Consider the following 21,156-nt stretch of genomic DNA (forward strand, 5'->3'; position numbering starts at 1 on the left):
GGGTAATGTATTCCCCCATTTCCACCTCTTCCACATGCAAAGCGTTGTCCTTAATTGTGAGCAGCGAGCATTTGAGAAGACATAGAAGTGGGATGCTGACGCTGATAATAGCATTATCGCAGCTCACCGTCTGTGTTGATTCCTTAAAGTTGCGTAAAACTTTACAGAGGTCGGACATCCATGCCCACTCCTCACTTGTGAATAGCGGAAGCTGACTAGAAAGGCGACGACCATGTTGAACGTGTGGAACGTGGAGTTCCAGCGCGTGCTCACATAGCACAACAGCCGAGCAGGCAATTTATGCTGCAGCGTTGACAGACCAGCTGAAGCGGTCGTGACTTGCGGAAATGTGCACACACGCGGCGCACCTACACCAGTAGCTCAGGCAAATTGGGGTATGTTTTTACAAACCGCTGAATTAGAAGGTTGAATACTTGGGCAAAGCATGGGATGTGTCTAAGGTTGCCCAGCTCCAAATCCACCACAAAGTTACGGCCATTATCAGACGCAACCATGCCTGGTTCTAGGTTGAGTGGCAAGAGCCACAACTCATTCTGGTCTCTTATCCCCTGCCATAGCTCTGTGGCAGTGTGCTGTTTGTCACCTAGGCAAATCAGCTTCAGCACGGCATGTTGCTGCTTCCCCACTGCAGTGCTACACTGCTTCCAGTTACCGATTGATTGCTGACTGGTGCTGTAAGAAGATAATTCTGAGGTGGAATTGGAGGAGGAGGTGGGGGAGGAGAAGTGGGGGTTGGAGCCACTATCGTAGGTGGTGGCGGAAACCTTGATGAAATTGGGGCCCGCAATCCTTGGCGTCAGTAGCACCTGTGCCATCCCAGGGTTCAAGTCACTCCCGGCCTCCACAACATTCACACAGTGTGCCGTCAGGTAAATGTAGCATCCCTGTCCGAAAGCACTTGTCCACGTGTCCGTGGTTAAGTGGACCTTCGCAGTAACTGCGTTGGTCAGGGCACATGATGTTAAGGGACACATGTTGGTGTAAAGCTGGCATGGCACACCTTGAAAAATAGTAGCGGCTGGGGACTGCGTAACGAGACACGGCCGCTGACATCAGGGCCACAAAAGTAATTTTAAGGATTAGTATAGGTGTGCTATCTATATGTGTGATACACAGAGGGGTGCGAAATACTCATAATATACTTTTATAATGAGTCAAAAACACATAGATCTATATGGTGAAGTGATCACCTGGAAGTTAGGGGCCTAGGGGCTAGGGGCTTACTAGGGCCATTTTTCTATAGGGTAAGGTTCCGGGTGGAGTCACTCTTATCAGGGCGGGTGCTCTGTGGTTAGGCTATCAGGGCCAGAATAGCACCCCCCTGTAGGGCAATATCAGGGACAGTTCTTTGCCCACCCTGTCTTTCAATACCACATCATCTAGCCCAAGGATAGATGTTTTTTGCTTTCCCTCCTGGATTCATCGATCTGCAAAAAAATAGAAAATGTCCTATTCTTGTTCGCAATTGCAGACAAGATTAGGCATTTTCTATTATAGTGCCGGCAATGTGCGGTCCACAAATTGCAGAATGCACATTGCCAGTGTCTTTGTTTTGCAGATCCGCAAAACACTTACGGACGTGTGAATGGCCCCTTGTAGTAAAATTATTAAAGGTTACGTTTTATCTTTATGTATATTATAATGAACCTACACACCTCCCCCTCGGGAGAAGGGGCAGATGATACTGCTCACCTGGCGTGAAAAACTAGACAATCACCAACAGTTAACGCTTAATATGAAAAAATCTAAAAATGAAATACCCTAAAAAAGAAAGACCATAAATATATGGCACATATGCTGACAAAAAATGGCAAGAGGGATAGATGACATCAATATTGTAGGATCAAATCCTGTCTCCTATTTAACCCTTTCGGGACACAGGTGCTAAGCTCCTACATCCAAAAACTTCTCTGTTTAAAAGTTTTTTCTTATGGTCTCCTCCTCTTATTGGTGCAGTTACCCTTTCAGTTCCCTGTACATAAAGACCTGATGTATTGCCTTGATGCGTTACAGCAAAGTGTGTACTCACTGCTGAAACATTTCTTGTTTTGTAGTGTGGTGTATCAGAGATGTGTTTACGCAGTCTTGTTTTTAGTGCATTAGATGTGCATCCCCCGCATTTATAACTTCCAATAGTTTTAAGCCAGCTGGGTTTTGTAGTGGGACGATCATAAAAAAGACTTGGGCTCAAAATTTGACCTAGATTGGGTGCCCTGCGGGCAACACACCTGATGCCATCAGATACTACTCCATTCCAATCTTTGTCGAAGTTGAGCAATGGTAAATGTCTTTTTATAATCTAACAAATATCTGTATATTCTTTACTAAACTGCATGACAAAAGTAACTTGGTTATGTTTGGAGTGTGTATTCTTCCACTGTTTTGATCGTTCCCCAGGGAAAATCAGAGAGCGTCTATCCAAGCGAAGTGTCTGATTGAGTGTCCTCTGTACAGACTGTGCGGTATATTTCCTGCGACAAAGTCGCTCTTTTATATGTTTTGCCTCAGATACAAAGATATCAATGTTTGAGCAATTCCGCCTTGCTCTAATTAATTCACCTTTGGGTATATTCTCTCTGATATGTGGGGGATGACATGATGTCGCAAGGACAATAGTGTGTTCCCTGCTGTCTCCTTTCTAAAAGTCTCAGTACTAACCTTCACATTAGTTTCATTGCCTGTCAGTATGAGATCAAGGAAGGAGATAGTACTTGCGTCAGAATGCAAACTAAATGAAAGCGAACTGCAGCAACTATTAAGGTAGTCCTTAAAGCTAGATATATAGTGAGCATCGTCTGACCAAACAAATAACAAGTCATCAATATATCTCCTGAACCATTTAATGGCATGGAAAAAGGGATTGAGATCAGTATACAAGAATTGTTTTTCCAACCATGCCATATAAATGTTTGCAATAGATGGAGAAAATTTCACCCCCATCGACACTCCGGAGATCTGCAAATAAAGTTGATTGGTGAACATTAAATAATTATGTTTCATAAGAAACTTCACTGCTATGCAGATAAACTCCTGGAGTGTTGATGTATAGTGGCTATATACTTGAAGAAACCACTGCAGTGCCACAATTGCCTTATCGTGTGGCATATGTGTATATAAAGAGACTACATCTGCAGTGAACCAAGTATATCCCTTTTTTTTACTGGAAATCCATAAATGACTGTAAGACTCTATTAGTATCCTTGATATAACCCGGGATGGATGAAATCAATGGTTGCATAAGGGAGTCCACCCACTCACCAAAGCACTCTGAATACGCACCTATGCCTGCAACAATAGGTCTCATGGGTGGGGAGAATCCCTTCTTATGCACTTTAGGTAGGGCATGAAAGATGGCAGTAATAGGATATTTAACAAGCATATAATCAATCTCTTTCTGAGACAAAATACCAAGAGAAAACTCTTTTTGTAGTATTTGTAATAGAAGTTTCTGATATGTGGGGAGGGGGTCGCAAGCCAGTGGATGATAGGTGGTGGTATCCTCCAACATCGAGAATACTTCCATTTTATACACCTGGTGATCTAATATCACAACAGTGTAGTGCACAGATTTAATTTGCATTCATATTGTTCATGCACATTTTAAATTCCCTCTTGATTCACCTGTCTAGCTGTGACGTGTTGAGGGGAGACAGGTATTTACGGCGCTCCTCCACCATGTCACAGTGGGCTTGACAAAGTGCTATCTAGTGCAAAATGGCTGTTGCCTTACATTTCTGCATCGGTGACCTGCATCTGATGTGCTTTAACCGATAATGAAGCTGTGAGTTGTGAACATTTGGTGAATGCCGCTTTTCTACTTATTCATAAAATGGATATATTTCTCACTTGAGTATCTATACTCTCACTTTAAGTTATTTAAGCACTTTATGATCACTCAGAGGTATATCTGAGGTCTAACTAATAGTTCTGCTTGCTGAATTTGGTCTGCAGTTTGCAGTATGCAATTGCTTATGATCTGGTATGAGCAACGGATTAACACTATGCTTTCTGTTTCTGATGTATCACTGAGCTTACCTTGCATTACATAATGAATCTTAAAAGGCATATATTATATTTTTCTTCTTCTGTGAACACAAAATATAACAGTTATATGTCATCCGAAACATTATGTTACAGTAAATAACTCTTCTTTTGTCTTTAACACATAAACATAGGAACTATATTAAGGTTATTAGCAGGGGCAGCTGTATACACATATAAACTATACTAGCAACCTAGGACAAGTCTTAGCTGGCCAGCTACAGTCCAACCAAAATTACCTATAATTCTATGTTCTTAGTGGTAGGACTTAAATATGAATTTGAGGAATTTTCTATCAGGTTCTCAACTTCCAAGTGTCTTTTATCACTCTCAAGTAGAACAACTAACTTCTGTATAGGACGTTCAAACTTGAGTAGAGTAGTGACACGTATTCCTTTTTTGTCAAGTTTTGAGTTTCCTATTTGTAACAACACTCTTCTTACTAGTTTGTCTTCATCCTTTTGAACTTCTAGAACTCTGGCCAATTTCCATTGACTTCTAGGTAAATCTTCTTCTTTTACTAACATTATGTCACCAACTTAGACATTTCTTCTGGGTGTTTGCCATTTACTTCTTAGCATAAGATTGACTAAGTACGCTTTTCTCCATCTATTCCAAAACTGTTCTGATAGATATTGAACTCTTCACCATCTCCTTTTAGCATATAAATCATCTTTGGTGAACTTGCCAGGCGGTGGCTGTATGTAATCAGAATTAAGCTAAAGTAGATGTTGGATCGATGATGTTATCAACTGTAAGTGGATGACTGTTAACAAGTGACATTACTTCATAGAATAGGGTCCTAAGTGATCATCTATTCTTCCTGCGTTCTTTTTCAACACTGAACTTAACACATTTCTCACAGTTCTGATTTGTATTTCCCAATCTCCTCCTGCATGGCTTGCATGTGGAGCATTCATGTGAAAATCACACTGTTTCTCTAACAAATACTTTTTCTTTGTCAATCTCTTTTAGCGCTTCCTTCAATTCATTCTTTGCTCCAACAAAATTAGATCCTTGGTCAGATCTAAGCTCACTGGCACGTGATGAACGTATTAGTTCATCTGTTTGGGATATATTTGTTTGAGGCAAGACTAATTCTACATCAGACTCTTCTACCTCAGACAGGTTCCCTGTCTCGTCCCTTTCTACTCTATCTTTGTATCCTTTACCAGGGGCATGGTAATTCTACTTTAAATGCAATGCTGACAATCAATATGAATATTAAGAGTTCTTTCAGTTTTTTAATGCAATACTGACAAATGCAGAAATAAATGACTGTCACTTTAAATACAACGGCGATTAATGCAGGCAATAAATGACTTTCACTTTAAATGTCCGTGTACTACAAAATGTCCTTTGTTTTTATTTAAAGTTTCATATTTCTGAACACAAAAAATGTCTCTTTATGCCAAAGCCTATATGCAATGATAAGTAATAAAAGGAAAGCTCTGACTATATTCTGAAGAGCAGAAACAAATGTCAATTTTAAGGGAGACGTGTCTTTTCTTGATATGATGCAATTCTCTGCGCAGACTTGCAATGCTCTGTGCAGACTTGCAATGCTCTGGCTTGGATACGCTGCTGCAGGCTTTGGGCTGAGTGGCAGGAAACTAGCTGGCTGCAGTATGTGATCTCTTTGTAGATAGCAGGCACTCTAGCTCTGGACTTTGGCCTCCCACTATACGTCTCTTTCTCTCTCTAGGGATCGCAGGAGGGTTGGCACTCTTTCTCTGACTATTTTGCCTTTGCCGTTCTGCCACTTTAAGAGTCGACTGCAGTTTGACTAATGTACACGTTCTATAGCCTTTATGGTAGCTCCGCTGAGATGTCTTTGCTTGCTCACTCAAGGAATAGTTGCTGCATGGCGGTATATGCTGGCTCTCCGCTGCTCTAATGTGCTCTTTACTGTGCAAGTTGAGGAGTGCTATAGCTTCGCTCTCTTAGGGCAATAGTTCCACTGTGGCAGGCGCAGCACTACGAAGTGCCTTTTGCGCTGTGGCACTAGAATAATTTTGGTATCTCTGACTTTTAGTCTAACCAGACTGTCTATTACTCTGTAATTCCTCTAGCACCGTTCTATGGAAACAGTAGGTTTAAAGAGCACACCAAATGCCTGAAATAACTTATTTATTAACTTCAAATTTTCTTCATATAACACTGCCGCCTCCGCAGCAGATAGTCCATATACATAACACGTGTTGAAAAGATCTCACAAAATGGCGGAATGATTATGATGGTGGTTCAATCTTGTCATTCAACATAAAATGGATATATTTATCTCTTGACTATCTATACTCTCACTTTAAGTTATTTAAGCACTTTATGATCTCTCTAAGAGGTATATCTGAGGTCTAACTAATAGTTCTGCTCGTATGAGCAGTTTGCAGTTTGTTAGCAATTTGTATGGAATCTGGTTTGTATGCTTGCAATTTGTATTTGCAATTTATATTTGCTGGAACTGTAAGTAAACACATATATAACTGGTTCAGTATACAGTTCTAATCACAATACTAACAATACAAACATTATATAACTGTTCTAACTACCTATTTTGGCCTCTTGTTCCCATAAAACACAGCTCTCAGTGGAGTGAATGTCTCTTCAGCTCCTATCTCTGGTGAGTAATGATTCCAGCAGCTCCTGCTAGGGGAATTTCCAGACAGGCTGTGCGTGAGGCTGGCTGTGATTGGTGAAAACTCTTGCTGTGTTAGAAGCTGGCTGTGATTGGTCTAGACTTCTGCCCAGCAACAATAGATTAAAACTATGCTTTCTGTTGTTTCTGCTGTGTCACTGAGCTTACCTTACATTACAAAATCATTCTTAAAGGCATATATTATGTTTTTCTGCTTCTGTGAACACAAAATATAACAGTTATATGACATCCAAAACATGATGTCACAGTAAATAACTCTGATTTTGTCTTTAACACATAAACATAGGAACTGTATTAGGGTTATTAGCAGGTTTAGCTGTATACACATATAAGCTATACTAGCAACCCAGGTCTTAGCTGGCCAGCTACATTATATGCATTTTAGATGGATTACTGGTTGTTCACCCTTCTCAACCACCGCTACAAAGAGAACGTCTCATCTCTTATTCCTCTGGTGGAGAGGATGAGCAAAACAGTGCAATACCAGAAGATCCTTGTTGAAAAATTGCTCCAAAAATTTCCATCTGACAACGCTGGCTGTAGAGTCCGTATTTCCTTGGCCGACCGAGGAGTGGAGACAAGGGGAACACACAGCAGTTCTAAACGAGGCAGGGCAACACTCTCCAAAGCCTGGGACAGTTTCATGACACCCCACCAGCACCCTCACCCTGATACGTGGCCTAGTATCACAAGGAGGGAAATTTTTTGGAAGATGGGAAAGAAGTACATAGAAGTCCTCAATGATCCCTCAGTGCCTTACAACTACTGGGTGTCCAAGCTGGACACAAGGCACGAACTTGCACTCTATGCCTTGAAGGTGCTGGCCTGCCCTGACACCAGCGTTTTGTCTGAGCGGGTATTTAGTGCTGCTGGTGGCATTATAACAGATAAGCGTATCCACCTGTAAACTGAAAATGCTGACAGGTTGACTCTTATAAAAGTTAACAAGGTCTAGATTGACCATGACTTCTCGACTCCACCAGCGGAAAACTGATGAACATAAAGGCACTTTAAATGTGTTGTTTATAAAGTACTGAATACACTGTATTCCCATGCACCCCTTCCGCCATAAACAAGAGTATATGGTTGAATCTTCCTTTTCTCATCCTCCTTCTCCTCTTCCATCATATCAACATGCTTATTTGTTGCATATACTGTTTTACAGGGTCAGCTCATCAGCAGGCCCTCGCATAGAATTTTTTACAGGGTCAGCTCACCTGCAGGCCCGCACCTACAATCTTTTACAGGGTCAACTCACTTACAGGCCCTTACCTAATTGTACCTAATAGGTAATTTGCGCGCATGCTGCCTTGCTTTTATGTGGTAGCCGTAGCTATTTCTTAGGCTCACTCTCAGGAATCGAAACATGGTTCCCCGTTACCCATAGTCACCATGATTTGCACTGAAAATAACATCGAAAGTTGATAGGGTAGACATCGTCGCCATCATGGGGATGTGCGATCAGCTCCAGGTTATCTAGAGTCAATAAAGCGGCAGCAGGCCCTCGCCCATAATGTTTTAGATGGTCAGATCAGCAGGCCCTTGCTCCAAATGTTTTTTAGGCTCACCAGCAGGCCATCAATCATAATTTTTCAAGGCTTTGCATGATGCCCTTCTTTATGTGTAGCGAAGGTTGTTTTGGAGTGCCGGTTCCTTGTAATTTTTTGCAGCCCTTTCACTTAATGCATAGGCTTTAAGAGAGTCCCACTACATGAACAATTGTACCACAATGTGAATGAGGCCCTCCTCTATGTGATATACAGCTTGTATCTGAGTGCCTCTTCTATGTAATTTTTGGCAGCAATTGCTGTTTATATACAAGTAAATATACAGGAAAGAATGTTTCCTAAAAATTTTGCCTCTGAAATCAATTTTATCTTCGGTTTGGTGCATATTATTGTCAGTCTGTAAAAGTGCCGTACTACTCGGACAACATGGTTCCCAGCAGCAAACTGGGAGTCCAAGATACATCCAAACATCCTCCCCATGCTGTTCCCGAACCATTTCGGTGCTGTTTCCATCAATTTCTGACCTTTTCCGATTAACCATGCACCCTCCCCTCTTCAGAGGAGGGGGTGCCTGGTTTAATACTCGGGTTCTCCCATTGACTTCCATTATACTTGGGTGCTCAGTAGAGCACCCAAGCATCCCGATGTGTTTGGCCAGAGCACTAGTAAATATATTATGGTAAAAAACGTATAGATATATGTTTAAATTAAATGTATCCTCTTTTTCTGAAAAGTTTCTGACGGGATTTGAGCTCATAACCTTCTACATTACAGCCAAGAACCTTAACCACTACACTATAGAGCTGCATGGTCAGTTACTAAAAAAATTAAATATGAGACTTCTGCTGTATAGGAATACTTATTACTAGGACTTTGACCTTGACCAACGAAGAAAGTCAGACATCAGTCAAACTCAGATGTCAGTGTCAGCTATTAGGATAAGTATTTTGCCTCAAATTGACATTATTCTGATATTTGACTATGACTTATGTTGAGTGAATCGAAGTAAACCAAACTGAATCGATCCTAATTTCAGGAATATTTTGATTTGCCGCAAATCCAGATTTCCTCACACTTCGTGGTAACAAATAGCTTTTTCTCCCAAAATGACGGCTAAACATGTTACAAAGTGAAAGTAAGAAGCCTGGGAACACGATATAACCCATAATGCCGTGCAGCCAGCCACTCAGCAAATAGCCATCCTTTGTGATGTCACAGCCCTATATAAAGGTTCATCCCACCCGGTCACCACCATTTTACTGTGAAATAAGTATAGAGAGAGAGAAGTAGCAAGTAGCAGAAGCTGAATGTGCACCTGGCCAAGTTGCTGGTACTACAGTCCCTCCCTTTCCATATCATGGACTTTTCAGAGAACTGATGGATTGTGCCCACCCAAGGTGGAGAGTCCCAAGCCGTCATCATTACATCTCTAAAAAAGCTGTACCAGCCCTGCACACTTATGTTGAGCAGAAGGTGGTTCAGTTCCTGAGCCTGTCTGTGTCTGGTACAGTTTATGCCAGCACTGAAGTGTGGAGCTGTAACTATGGTCAAGGACAGTATGTTCTTTACAGCCCACTGGGTAAATATGGTTCATGAATAAATCTGCATCTGACAATAACTGACCAAATAAGTGAAATGTGAACTAAGCCTAATAGTGATGCACAGTCATTCTGTATCTAACAAAAGGGATTCAAAGTCATGTGTTTGCACTGCTACAACACGGAAAAAAATAAAAAAATAAATGTCTCCACTACTTTATTGGTGCTGCCTCCATGTCTTTATTTTGTTGCACTAAAGATTCATTGGGACACCTGCAGGGGCACACAGCATTTTATTTTTTTTAAGCTAGGGGTTAGCTAGGAATGTTGGTAGCCTGCACGATGATGCGCGCATCAATATATGTGACTTGCCTTTCATTCAGATGCACAGTAATTGTTTCGCTGCCAGAAAGGAATAGCTATTATGCATGTTGCTGCACTGCAGTGATGTACACCAGAATACATTCTTCCTAAAGTTTAATAGCAGGCCGGGATAGACCTGATTTAATTGACTTTGTGACAAATTAATTCGGATTGAAGGAAATTTTATGATGACTGAATCAAGTTTTGGGAAATTTCTCTCATCTCTAACTATGATATCTTACCATGTCCTAAAATAAACAGTGTAGATTCTTATTTTGGAACTAGCTAGTAAACAATCAGTTTAATTTTCGTTTTGGAGTTTGCCGCCGGCCAGGGTGGCTCCAACGAGCAGAAGCATATTGTGTATCGGTGTATGCACCAACGACGAGGAAGAGTGCAAGCACACAGCAGGGATGCAGCAGTCACATTGATCTGGCCATACAGTAAGCCAATCTTGTAACCGTGAGCAGTGTGCTATGCTGTTGTTCACTCTGTATATAGGGAGGGAGGAGTGTAGCCAACAGTGTCAGTAATTTTATTTGGGCTTCCTAAACAACTTCCTAAATGCAAGTTTGAATACATTGAGGATACAGTTAAACAAGGGAGTATTTCATGTGGGGTTTTCTAATATTTAAGCCTCTCAGTCATTTCAGAACTGAATTGAACCCTTAAAAATATTTTATAAATAAAAACAAAGAATATTGATCAAAATTTAGCACTAACAAAAACTACTCTTTGTGAACATAAACAATCTCAGAATCGCGTAGATAAGTAAAAGCATTCCAAAGTAATTACCACATAAAGTGACGTGCCAGATTTGAAGATGGTGCTCTGCCCTTTAAAGGGGTTTTCCAGGCTCCTGATATTGATGATCTATCATTAGGATAGGTCAATAATATCTGATCAGTGAGGTTCTGACACTACACACCCCCACCGTTCCCTGCATCCTCCGATGTTGGGACTAGCACTTTAATTCAACAGAAAGCACAGCTCCATTTAAAGACAATTGTGGGCAGCAAAATTCACCTTAGTAATCAGTGCCTTAGCAACTGCTAACAGGGCAAATAAAATTATGGGATACATAACAAGAGGCATATAGTAGATGCACAAGCATATAGTTTTGGTCAGACCACATTCTGCATAGTTTTTGTCCCCAGTTTATAAGAAGGATGTGTCTTAACAGAAGGTGCAGAGAAAGGTAATCAAGGTAATTAAACAAATAGGTGCATTGCTATACCAAAAGAGATTGTAAAACTTGGGGTTATTCAGGGAAGAGCCATAATCACATAAGAGATCCAACCAAGAAGCAAACACTCATTAGTTGGCTGATCGTTGGGCATCTTTACATGGGGCTGTGATTCGTACAAATGTACTGCTTTGCAGTGAACAGAGGGCTATTAGCAGTGTCCACCGGCACTCAGAACAGTAGATAGATCTGCACATTGCTATACACTTTGAACACCACATGGTGCCATACTATGTAAACAATTGTCAAAACATTGCAAACAGTGCAAATTGGTGCATCTTTGTACACTTTTTTTCTGACATGCTTGACAAGAGGTGGGGCTTTCTAGAAAGTGAGTGATGCTTCACTGGAAGGGGCAGGGCATAAGATGCATTATTTTGTGACAAAATCTTGTCTATTCTGGCATAAAATCTGTCTCAAAGTATGCCAACTGTGATAAATCTGGTGTGGGTTTTTTACATTTTAGGAGTAGTAGATCTGGGCCATGTCAAAGCTTAATTATAGCTGGATGGCCTTTCCTACTGAATGTCTTTCAGAATCATTCTTACCTTGGAAAGCTGGACTTTGTGGCTGAAGACTGACTTGGCAGGGCAGGTTTTCTCAAAGGATCTGGCTTTCCATGAGGTCTAAAGATTACATTTGTTACAGTTGTTTGCACATACAAATTGAATTCATTAAAGTGAGACTGACAAATCATGCCTACTTAATGACTCATAGCCCTGATTTATTATAACTTCACTCCAGAATTCTGGCATCAAAAAGTCGTAGAAATATTTGCTACTTTTTGCACTAAACTTAAGCGCTTGTGCAAAATTTAGCAACTTTTTGCATTTATACAGTTTTGTAACATGGGTGGAAAAGTGGGTCTGGTTAGTTATGTTAATGAGCTTCACTCCAGATTTATTATTGAAACTTAAAAAAAAAAAACATTGTCGCAAAAAAAAGTTGCAGTCTCACTCTGGGAGGATGGTGGAGTAGGAAGTAGTGGTAGGTCTCAGGATGTGTCATAAAGTACTCCAATGTAGACTCAAGCAAAACTGACTTCAAATTTTCCCCTCATAAATTCCCCCGTAAAGCCTAATTTACACGTCCGTGTCCGTGCTCAAATCAGTGGGAAGGTGGTCAGTGATGCATTCGTGAAGTTGTCTGTGAAGGATCAACAAGGATCCGTGTTTCACTGACACTGAACAGCTGAAAAATAATTTTCAAAGCATCTCTTCCTAATGATCCGTGATTGCATCCGTGGTTTTCACGGAACCATAGACTATAATGGAAGCGATGGATCTGTGAACATGGACAAAATAGATCATGCATCCGTGCTGAAAACACGGACCCAGAACCGTGCTAACACTGATGTCTGAATACACACATTAAAATGAATAGTGACGTGTGCTGTCTGTGGAGAACTGACGTGTGAATGAGTCTTAGGCCTCTTTTACACTACCGTATGGCTATTTCAGTGTTTTGCGGTCCGTTTTTCACGGATCCGTTATTCTTTTTTTTGTTTCCGTTGTGTTTCCGTTTCCGTTCCGTTGTTCCGTTCTCTTATTCCGTATGGCATATACAGTATACAGTAATTACATAGAAAACATTGGGCTGGGCAAAACATTTTCAATAGATGGTTCAGAAAAAGCAGAACGGATACGGAAGACATATGGATGCATTTCCGTATGTGTTCCATTTTTTTGCGGACCCATTGACTTGAATGGAGCCACGGAACGTGATTTGCGGGCAATAATAGGACATGTTCTATCTTTCAACGGAACGGAAAAATGGAAATGCCGAAACGGAATGCATATGGAGTACATTCCGTTTTTTTTTTTGCGGAACCATTGAAATGAATGGTTCCGTATACGGAACGCAAAAAACGGCCCGCAAAACGGAAACAAAAAATGGTAGTGTGAAAGAGGCCTAAAGGGTGCTGACACACAGTGCAGTTCTGACATGCATCCAGGATGCAGCTTCATTAAACCTGGTGTTCTGCATTGTGGGAATTTCAGCTTGAATCCTGAATGCATGTGAGAACTGCACTGTGTGCCATCACCCTAATTCTTGGTAGAGTGCTTAGAAAGATGTGGGCATGTATCTTCTTTGCTCATCACAGAGCTTTGATTGCAGAAAAAATATGTTTACTTCCTACCCTTGCAAGTACTCCCATCCATCATTGAGAAACCTTGCTCAACATCTCCTCTTTGGCCATGCAGTGAATGGGCCCAGAACAAACAGCACATGTGCAAGATTACTACAGTAAGTGCCCCCTGACAAATATTTTGTGAAACCTATAGTAGGTCGGGTAGACCTATGGAGTGATGTGATTTTATCAATGTGCCTGAGCTTGTGAATATAATAAATCTGCCAAAAAAGCGTTGTGCAAGTGGTACTTCACCAGGTGCGTGCCTTTTCCCTGTTGTCCTTTCAGGATGGAATGACAGAGCAGACTGAGGAGTGAGGCTGTTCCTAGCAATGAGAGGCGAATGGCTGTATCTAAGTGAGACGGTGCATTTTATGAAGTAAAGAACCGCTGGAATGGTCTGTATTTATTTATTCTGTGATATCGCCAAAGGCTTGTTCCATGAATCAAGGCTTGGGGAGCATTGGGCTGGGCTTACCAGTGGGTTTAGCACTGGGCTGGGGACAGCACTCAGCTCACGTGCAATGTAATTTGCATTTGTCAAAGAAAATACATGCCCATATGTTTTTACATGCCTTACCAAGAACTGTGAATCATTTGGTAGACATATGGTAATTAATGTGTTAGATCCTATATATATATATATACAGACAGACAAGCAAAGCAAACTAGGATGTGTATGGTTTATGCACACTATACTGACATGCCAGATGGACAATGATAGGAAAATATTGGACATCACACATACTGAGTCCTTATTATGTTTCTCACTTTATATCATTGAAAGCAGCAATGTGTTATACAGTGTATGGTAAGACATACATCTAAATGCATGCAACTCTCCTTTCTGTGTGTGCTAGAGTGTTAGAGTGCAACGGAAAAGAAGCTGTACTCTTGGTGATGTATACTACAAATTGGATTAAAAATTGAACTACTTTCCATATTGATAGACATATTTTATTAACCCCTGTAATGTCTGAATGGCAATGCACATGCTTATAGTAAAATCATTTACCTTATCGTTGCAGGAAGTGTGACAGCCTAGTACAAAGATATCACAGTTAATTAGTTGTTGAGCTTTAAATGGAATCTACAATGGTGAGGTCTTCATGTACATTCAAAAAAGCAGTCCTATGTCTAGTGAGGGGTTCTCTCCCCTGAAGCTCCTCATTCTGTTTATTATCCACAATAATTAACCCCTTCCTGACAGTGATTTTCCATCACAGTTTTATGTGTTTTGTTTTTACGTGTTCCCTATGCGTTAAAACTAACTTCTTGCCTTCATTTTCTGGCTAGTATGATTACAGCAATACCACATTTTTTTTATTGTTTTTCTTATGTTTTAATAAAATAAAAAAAACTTGGAAAAAAAATATATTTTTTGCATCGCCATATTCTGACTAGTGATGGACGGGCCCCATTCACTTTAATGGCAGGCGAACCCGAAAAACCTTCAGCTCATATTTGCAGCCACCAAAAGTATATTATAAGTATATTACACCCCTCAATAAGTCACACCTATCGATAGCACACCTTAAAATGACTTTTGTGGCCCTATTAGCTAGTGTTTGGTGTCCCTAACAGTCTGTCCCTGCTCCACACAGCAACCTCTTCCTACACTGGCAAAAGACTATAAACTATAAATAGTTAGTAATGTTCATCTTAGTAATTATTAAAAAAATAAAATAAAAATAGCTCCATGGCAGTATAGGTTCATAGATTAGTATGTTCCATTCATATTATTGTAGTACACATTGAAAAAAATATAAAAATGTATTAAAAATGTATAAAAAAAATATATATATATTTGTGACCGGGGCTATATGTGAATGAACCTACCCCCTCATTCACTCATAACAGAGGTAAACGGCCTGAGTTGTGCCATAACCGCTTCCAATGAGAGTACACCTGAAAGAGGGCATACCCTGTGGGAGAGTAAAGAGAAAGGGCGGCCCGGGCGGGGAACGCTGCTGCCGTCTGTCCCCTGAGTGAGAGGTGAGCAGCAGATATAGGCCAGGGCGGCCCTCCCACAAATTCAGGCCAATAAATCGGCCTTGATACTTGGGACTGGGGCTATATGTGAAAGAACCTACCCCCTCATTCACTCATAACAGATGTAAACGGCCTGAGTTGTGCCATAACCGCTTCCGACGAGAGTACACCTGAAAGAGGCCAAAAACCCAGCATGAAGTACAAAACATGTTTATTGACAGATTACAGCGCCAAATTCTGAAAGGCACATGAAATTTTGCCAACAGGGTTCGGAACATATTGATTAAAACAAGACGAGCGCCACCGGCCCAACTTACGAAAAATGTGTGTCGGGACTTTATTCCTGGAAGCGGCTGACGCTGCCCCTATTCTGAACGAATGTCCTGACACAGTGAGTGGGTCTAAACCTAAATTGACCGCCAGTATACGCACATGCGAGATGAACTGGGAGGTGGACAAAGCTGCTGCCCTGAAGGGTAACAGAGGGGTGTTGGTGCAGCGGTCGGCCAGTGCCTCTGACAATTCCAGCAAGACGTGGACTGGACACCATTTGTGGGACGTACGGAAGAATTAAATTTTGGTAGGGGGACCTGACTGGGAGGTCTTGGTCACGTGTACCGACAGGACAAAGCCCTCTGAGCTGGGGATCAATTACCGACGGGCTAGGAATGGGCTACTAGGTGACAAAGAGGTGAACTCTCCTGGCCTCATGAAGCCGTAAAATGCCAAATAGATGGCAGATTTAAGTACCAAGCTTTGTAGAACCCGAAAGGGGTTCTAACAAATCAGACATACCTCTGAACGACGGGCCGGAAATGGGCTGTCTACGGGAGCTTACACCTGGGGCACTGTTCTGTAAACCTTTCAACATGGCCTTGACCACATGACTGGAAAACAACGATATTCTCTCTGGATGGGAGAGGGCCAAATGATGTTGGACCCCTGACAGGTAAGTTCTGACTGTGCCATGTGAAAGGTGCATGTGCACATGACAGTACCCGATGAAAGACAGTATGTAGTCAATATGACCCAGACCGCCTCGGGCGTGTTCCTGCTGGAATTTACAGTACAACCGCCAGCCGGTGTTGTACGCTCTGGTGGTATTGGCCGAGAGAGACCTGGAAAACAGCCCATGGGCCGTGGCTAAGTATTTGTTTACTTGAGGATTAGTGAGGCAAGATGAGGAGACGGGGTTCTTGACGTATCGGCTTCGGGGCAAACCGGAGAAAACAAAGAGTAGTTACGCTTAGCTAGGGCGTCAACTGCTACCATCTGCGCATCATGTATAAGGGAGCCACAGAACAGGAAAATATGCACGAGCGACAACTGTACCAGACGCCTCATAAAGGACATGGCCAGTTGAGACCTGGATTTGCCACTGTCAAAGATAGTCATGGTGGAGGAGCTATCAGAGGAAAAAATCACGGTACGGCCTGTCCAACGGCTACCCCAAACACAAGCTGCAGCCACCATGGGATACAAGTCCCTTGCCTTCATTAGTTGGAAAACTCCTGTGGCCTCGAACATCTCCCCTGGCCATGTCCCATTCAGCCAATGGGGGCCAAAAATAGCAGCAAAACCAGTGCTTACCCTGCCGCTAGAAACTATAATAGGGGAGTTATGCGAGACTGCCTGAACAAACATAGACACGCCATTCCAATGACTCCAAGGGCTGCTACGGGATCCAAAGGTCAACTTAGTTGCAAAATAATAATAATTATTCCACCTGATCCCATGCCATCACCAAAGTTCTGGCCTGATTGGGATTAATTTAAAGGCGTCTGATATGTCCGCTTTCGACAGAATCGCCCCGGGACCTGCGGCAAGAATGAATGGAGGCGTATACCATGCTGACCTCCTCAGCTGGTATGAGTAAATTCAGACTGGGTGCATGTGTACCGTGAGGTGCCGATAGATCGAAAATCAGTCTTTCTTTGTTACAAAATTTTCCCGTGACCACCCCTATAGGGCTGACCCTCCACCTTTCGAACGGGGATGTTAAAAAGGGGCCGATAATGTAACCCTTGTCTAACTTCAAGTGTAGGAGTCTATCTATGGCCCCAGGGTTATATAAGGCGGACTGCAGGTTTCTACACTCATATGTGTCATCCGGTAAAGCCACAAGGCCTGTGTGGGAACCGCTAGTGAAACCTGACACAGGAAAGCCGCGAAAACAAGCATCCTCGTGCCCCTGCAAGTAAAAATCCAGGAGATCCACATTCACGACGCTCATGCAATGTTTATCAGTTTTTAATGAGCAGGCAACCTACGGGTGAGCCCGGAAGCAGTTGACGCAAATGTGCAACAGACGGCATTGACTATAATTGCAAGCTGAAAAATTATAGTTGTTGCAGATTTGTGACCTGCCCAGGTACTTGATAGGACGGCCGAGTTTGTCTACAGCAGAATTCTGCTGGGCAACAACCGACGGGCCTGGGATAGGAGCAGAAGGACTGGACCTCGGGGAATTCTCAGCATTATGACACCAATCGCTTGTGTAATAGATAGACTGGCATGATGAACATGCCAGAGCTTTTAGCCCTGTGAAATGTCTACAGAATATCTCTGTATCAATATTCGCCCAGTTGGTGGTAAACTGGAACTGGCTGAGCGCCGCTGCAGCCTTCGCGGAAAACGGGCAATGATAATCATAAAACCCAAAGCCCCCGTATTTGTAGCCTAGCTCCGTGACCCTAAACAGGTATAGGTCCAATTCTTCCCTCCTATCAGGCCGCACAGAACAGATGACATCTCGGTACAGACTAAAGGCAAGTACAAATTCTGGTACTGTCAACTTCCTACTAAGCCTAAGATCGTGACCCTTCAGGACGACAGAGACATCGCCGCACGCAATGACCCTTTTGTACCATAGGTCACGAGTGGCAATAAACAGGGCGGCTAGGTTCACGTCTCTGCCATTGAGGATGTCCTTTTTGATATTGCCCGGAATGAAATGGGCTGGAGTGACATTGGGCACTGTAACAAAGTTACCTGATGTACTAGCCACAGGTGCAGGTGCGACTGGTAACAGTGTAGCGGGTGAATATAAGCCAGCGACCCTGGACTCCACTGACTCCAACCTGGATTGTACACCAGACACAGAGGAGGTCAGACTATTGAGCATGATGTGGAGTTGAGTCAAGGAGGTCTGAACCATAGCCACGGAGACTTCTTGCTGACTAGGTTCTACAGGGGTGGACACCAGTAGCCGATATAACTCCGCCTTCCGGGCAGCAGCCGGGAAAGGAATTCCTCTCTTATTTAATTCGGACATGAGTTTGGGCACAGCCCAATTGCGTAGAGAAGGAATACACCCGGATTCAGATACCCTGGAGCCAAAGTCTTCACCAGAAGCATCCACGACATCCGATACGTGAGACATGACCAGACTGTTAAAACAAGCAAAATTGGCGGAACGTCACCATCACAGTTTAGTGACCGGCGGACCAACACCCGTGAACTGACACCACCACCGCCACTGCAGAAACCGTCATGCAAGAAAGAGAAGCCGACCCTGGTGACAACCTGACAGCTGAGGCATAACGGAAATGAGGTGTGCGAAAAGCAGAGAAACGTGTAACGTCTAGGAGAGAGGACCTTACCAGAAATGGGACACAACGTTGGTATAAGAAGAAACAAGTATCAACTGTGGAATGGACCTGTCCACATGAAGTAACCAGAATGAGTTTTTTTTTTTCATTTTTTTTTTACAAGTAGTGACAACCGCTGTCATAGAATTATGGTCCGTGGTAGAACCTGCAGCTGTATTTGGTCGGGCCAAATGCGGCTCGACGAATGGTGAGGCCTGAACAAGTACAGGCGATACTAGATTGCGTTGCTGACAGTGGATCTAGTTCCTTCACATTGTCTTCCACCCAGTCTCATGCTGAAATACCACAGTTGGCACCTGCAGCCGATGTCCATCAGTCTTTCACCTCACCCCCTTGCAAATCAGCCAAGCAGTCTGAGCCCCAAGTCATGCAGCAGTCTCTTCTGCTTTTTGATAACTGTGTTAGCAGGGTTTCCCAGGGCCATCCACCTATCCCTGCCCCAGAAGTGGAAGAGATTGAGTGCACCGATGCCCAACCACTTATCTTTCAAGATGAGTACATGGGAGGACCATCGCAGCACATCTCAGATGATGACGAAACACAGGTGCCAACTACTGGGGCTTTCAAAAGTGTGCAGAACTACAAGGAAAGCAGGGGTGAAGACTGGGTGGAAGACGATGTGGAGGACGATGAGGTCCTCGACCCCACATGGGTCAAGGTCATGTGAGTGACCTATGTAGTTCGGAGGAAGAGGTGGTGGTCGCACAGAGCCACCAGAACAGCAGAGGAGGGAGCAGAGTGCAAAAGCGGAGCGGCCGCACCTACTACTGCTCACCGCAGCAAGGGACCGAGCACACCAAAGCCAGCTCCAAGGAGTTCCCTGGCATGGCAGTTCTTCAGATAATGTGCTGACGACAAGACATGAGTAGTTTGCACGCTGTGCAATCAGAGCCTGAAGCGAGGCATAAACGTTCTGAACCTGAGCACAACCTGCATAACCAGGCATTAAAGTGGAAAGCACGAGCTGCAGTGGAGTAGACACCTCAAAAACCAAGAAAGGTCTCTGGCTCCTCCTGCTTCCTCTTCTGCTGCAGTCTCGGCCTCTTCATCCACCTCTGGAATTACAGTGCCACCTGCTACCCCGCAAACAGAGGATCTGCAAGCAACACCAACACCTGGGTCACCAAGCATCTCCACAATGTCCCACAGAAGCGTTCAGCTCTCTATCTTCCAAACGCTGGAGAGGAAGAAGAAGTACCCCCCCCCCCCTACCCACCCGTGATCCCTAGCCCTGAATGCCAGCATTTCTAAATTACTGTCCTTTGAAATGCTGTCATTCTGTCTGGTAGAGACGGATAGTTTTAAAGGCCTTATGGCGGTGGCCCAAAGTATGTCATGCACAGCCGCCACTACTTTTCCAGACGAGCCATCCCTTCCCTGCACAACCAAGTAGGGGACAAAATCAGGTGTGCACTGCGCAACTCCATCTGTGGCAAGGTGCACCTCACTACGGATACGTGGACCAGTAAGCACAGTCAGGGACGTTATATCTCCGTAACAGCACACTGGATAAATGCAGTGGCGGCTGGGCCTGAGGCGGATAGTAGTTTGGCGCATGTCCTTCCACCACCGAGGATTGCAGGGCACTTCAGTTTGCCTCCTGTTGCTTCCTCCTCCTACTCTTCTTCGTCATCCTCTACCAGCTCCTCATCCGGTCAGCGTAACACCTTCACCACCAACTTCAGCACAGCCAGGGGCAAACGACAGCAGGCAGTTTTAAAACGTATCTGTTTAGAGGACAAACCCTACACCGCGCAGGAGCTGTGGACGGGCCTTGAGCAACAAACCGATGAGTGGTTTGTGCCAGTCAGCCTCAAGCCCGGCCTGGTGGTGTACGATAATTGGCGAAATCTCGTAGCAGCTCTTCGACTAGCCGATTTGACGCACAACCCTTGCCTGGTGCATGTGCTGAATTTGCTGTTGCAGAGATTCCTTAAAAATTACTCTAATATGTCAGAGCTGCTGCATAAAGTGCGGGCCATTTGTGCGTGCTTTCGGCGTTCTCACCCTGCTGCTGCTTGCCTGTCAGAGCTGCAGCGTAACTTCGGC

At 43.4% G+C, this 21,156-nt stretch overlaps 1 protein-coding gene across 5 annotated transcripts in view; it reads right to left on the minus strand.

The window, feature by feature from the left end:
• LCP2 (lymphocyte cytosolic protein 2) overlaps nucleotides 1-21,156 on the minus strand; it is a 527,047-nt gene that overhangs the window by 144,809 nt on the left and 361,082 nt on the right. For 4 of the 5 annotated variants that reach the window (XM_044280889.1, XM_044280886.1, XM_044280884.1 and 1 more), the window contains 2 exons: nucleotides 14,520-14,545; nucleotides 11,922-11,999 (listed from right to left, as the gene is read on the minus strand). The exons of the other annotated variant lie outside the window; for it this stretch is intronic. In XM_044280889.1, coding sequence (XP_044136824.1) covers nucleotides 11,922-11,999; nucleotides 14,520-14,545 — 104 coding nt within the window. The remainder of the gene's footprint in view (nucleotides 1-11,921; nucleotides 12,000-14,519; nucleotides 14,546-21,156) is intronic. 5 annotated transcript variants of the gene reach the window in all.

This window comes from Bufo gargarizans, chromosome 2 (assembly GCF_014858855.1).
Source record: "Bufo gargarizans isolate SCDJY-AF-19 chromosome 2, ASM1485885v1, whole genome shotgun sequence".
NCBI classification, from domain to species: domain Eukaryota; kingdom Metazoa; phylum Chordata; class Amphibia; order Anura; family Bufonidae; genus Bufo; species Bufo gargarizans.